At 58.5% G+C, this 1,204-nt stretch overlaps 1 protein-coding gene across 1 annotated transcript in view; it reads right to left on the reverse strand.

Moving 5' to 3' along the window:
• GALE (UDP-galactose-4-epimerase) overlaps positions 1 to 511 on the reverse strand; it is a gene marked incomplete at its 3' end in the record, with an annotated part of 1,665 nt that extends 1,154 nt beyond the window's left edge. Inside the window, exons 1-2 of the mRNA XM_010174181.1 lie at positions 391 to 511; positions 172 to 287 (exon numbers count right to left, since the gene is read on the reverse strand). Coding sequence (XP_010172483.1) covers positions 172 to 287; positions 391 to 511 — 237 coding nt within the window. The remainder of the gene's footprint in view (positions 1 to 171; positions 288 to 390) is intronic.
• Between the last annotated feature and the right edge of the window lie 693 nt (positions 512 to 1,204).

Raw genomic sequence — 1,204 nt, forward strand, 5'->3', positions numbered from 1 at the left:
AGAAACCAGTCAAAATTCTCCTCAGGAGTTTTGTTCGGCCAGGCTGTGTGGCCTCCATGGCCCAGAGGAACATCTGCTGGTCACAGCATTTCCTCAGCACTGTCCTCCCCACTCAGCTCCTGCCCAGTTTACATCTCCCTCCCAGCTCCTGCCCCCAGCTCTTGCTCTCACCTTGCTGAAGAGCTCCTGCAGCGCTGCCTCGTCGGTGATATCCAGCTCCTGGAAGAGGATGGGCTGGCGCACGATCTCTTGCACACGCCGGAGGCTCTCGGGGAGCGAGTCTGCCCCTGGGGAGATGGAAGGGGGGAGGCACTGGGATAGCTGGAGATCCTGGCACAGGCTGAGAGTGTTGAAGCCCCTTGCCTGGGGAGGGATGAAGGCTCTCCGTACCTCGGATGGCATTGTGAAAGTTGTCTATGACCACAGGGACATAACCAGCCTCCACCAGCTCCAGCACACAGTGACTGCCGATGTAGCCAGCTCCGCCGGTCACCAGGATCTTCTCTGCCATGGCTGCCTGAGGGAGGAGAGGCCTGTCAGCACAGAGCACGGTGTGAGGCCGTCTGAGGTGGGTACAACAGCCAGGGGCCCCAGGAGGGGCAGGACTTGGCCACTGTCACGTCAGCACTGCCTCTGGGCACTCCCTGTGCTCGGCCTGGCCAGCCCCAGGGCTGCATCCGGAGGGGAACGGGCTGGGCAAGTTGCTGACGTGGTTCACACCTACGGGACAGGGAGGGTTTGTCAGACACTTGTCACATACCAGGAAAACCCTTGTTCTTCCTGTTAGAACCATAGAATCACCTGGTTGGAAAAGGCCTTTGAGATCATCGAGTCCAACTGTACCTGTCCACTGCTAAACCAGATCTCTGAGCACCTCATCCACCCGGCTTTTAAATCCCTCCAGGGATGGGGACTCCACCACTTCCCCAGGCAGCTTGTTCCAGTGCCTGAAAGGAGGAGTGGCTGAGGGAACTGGGGCTGTTGAGCCTGGAGAAAAGGAGGCTGAGGGGAGACCTTGTGGCTCTGTGCAAGTCCCTTAGAGAGAAAAAACCCCCCCCTGCCTCTCTCCACCCTCCTATAGTTAAATCCAGTCAGGATCCTGGTGTCACCCATATCCTACAGCACAAACCCCTCAGGCTAATTCACCCCTAGCACAAGGGCAGGGAATCATCTACGGCACTAACTTGGGTGGTCTCCTCGAGGG

The sequence above is a fragment of the Antrostomus carolinensis genome, unplaced genomic scaffold, assembly GCF_000700745.2.
Source record: "Antrostomus carolinensis isolate BGI_N321 unplaced genomic scaffold, ASM70074v2 scaffold36138, whole genome shotgun sequence".
Taxonomy (NCBI): domain Eukaryota; kingdom Metazoa; phylum Chordata; class Aves; order Caprimulgiformes; family Caprimulgidae; genus Antrostomus; species Antrostomus carolinensis.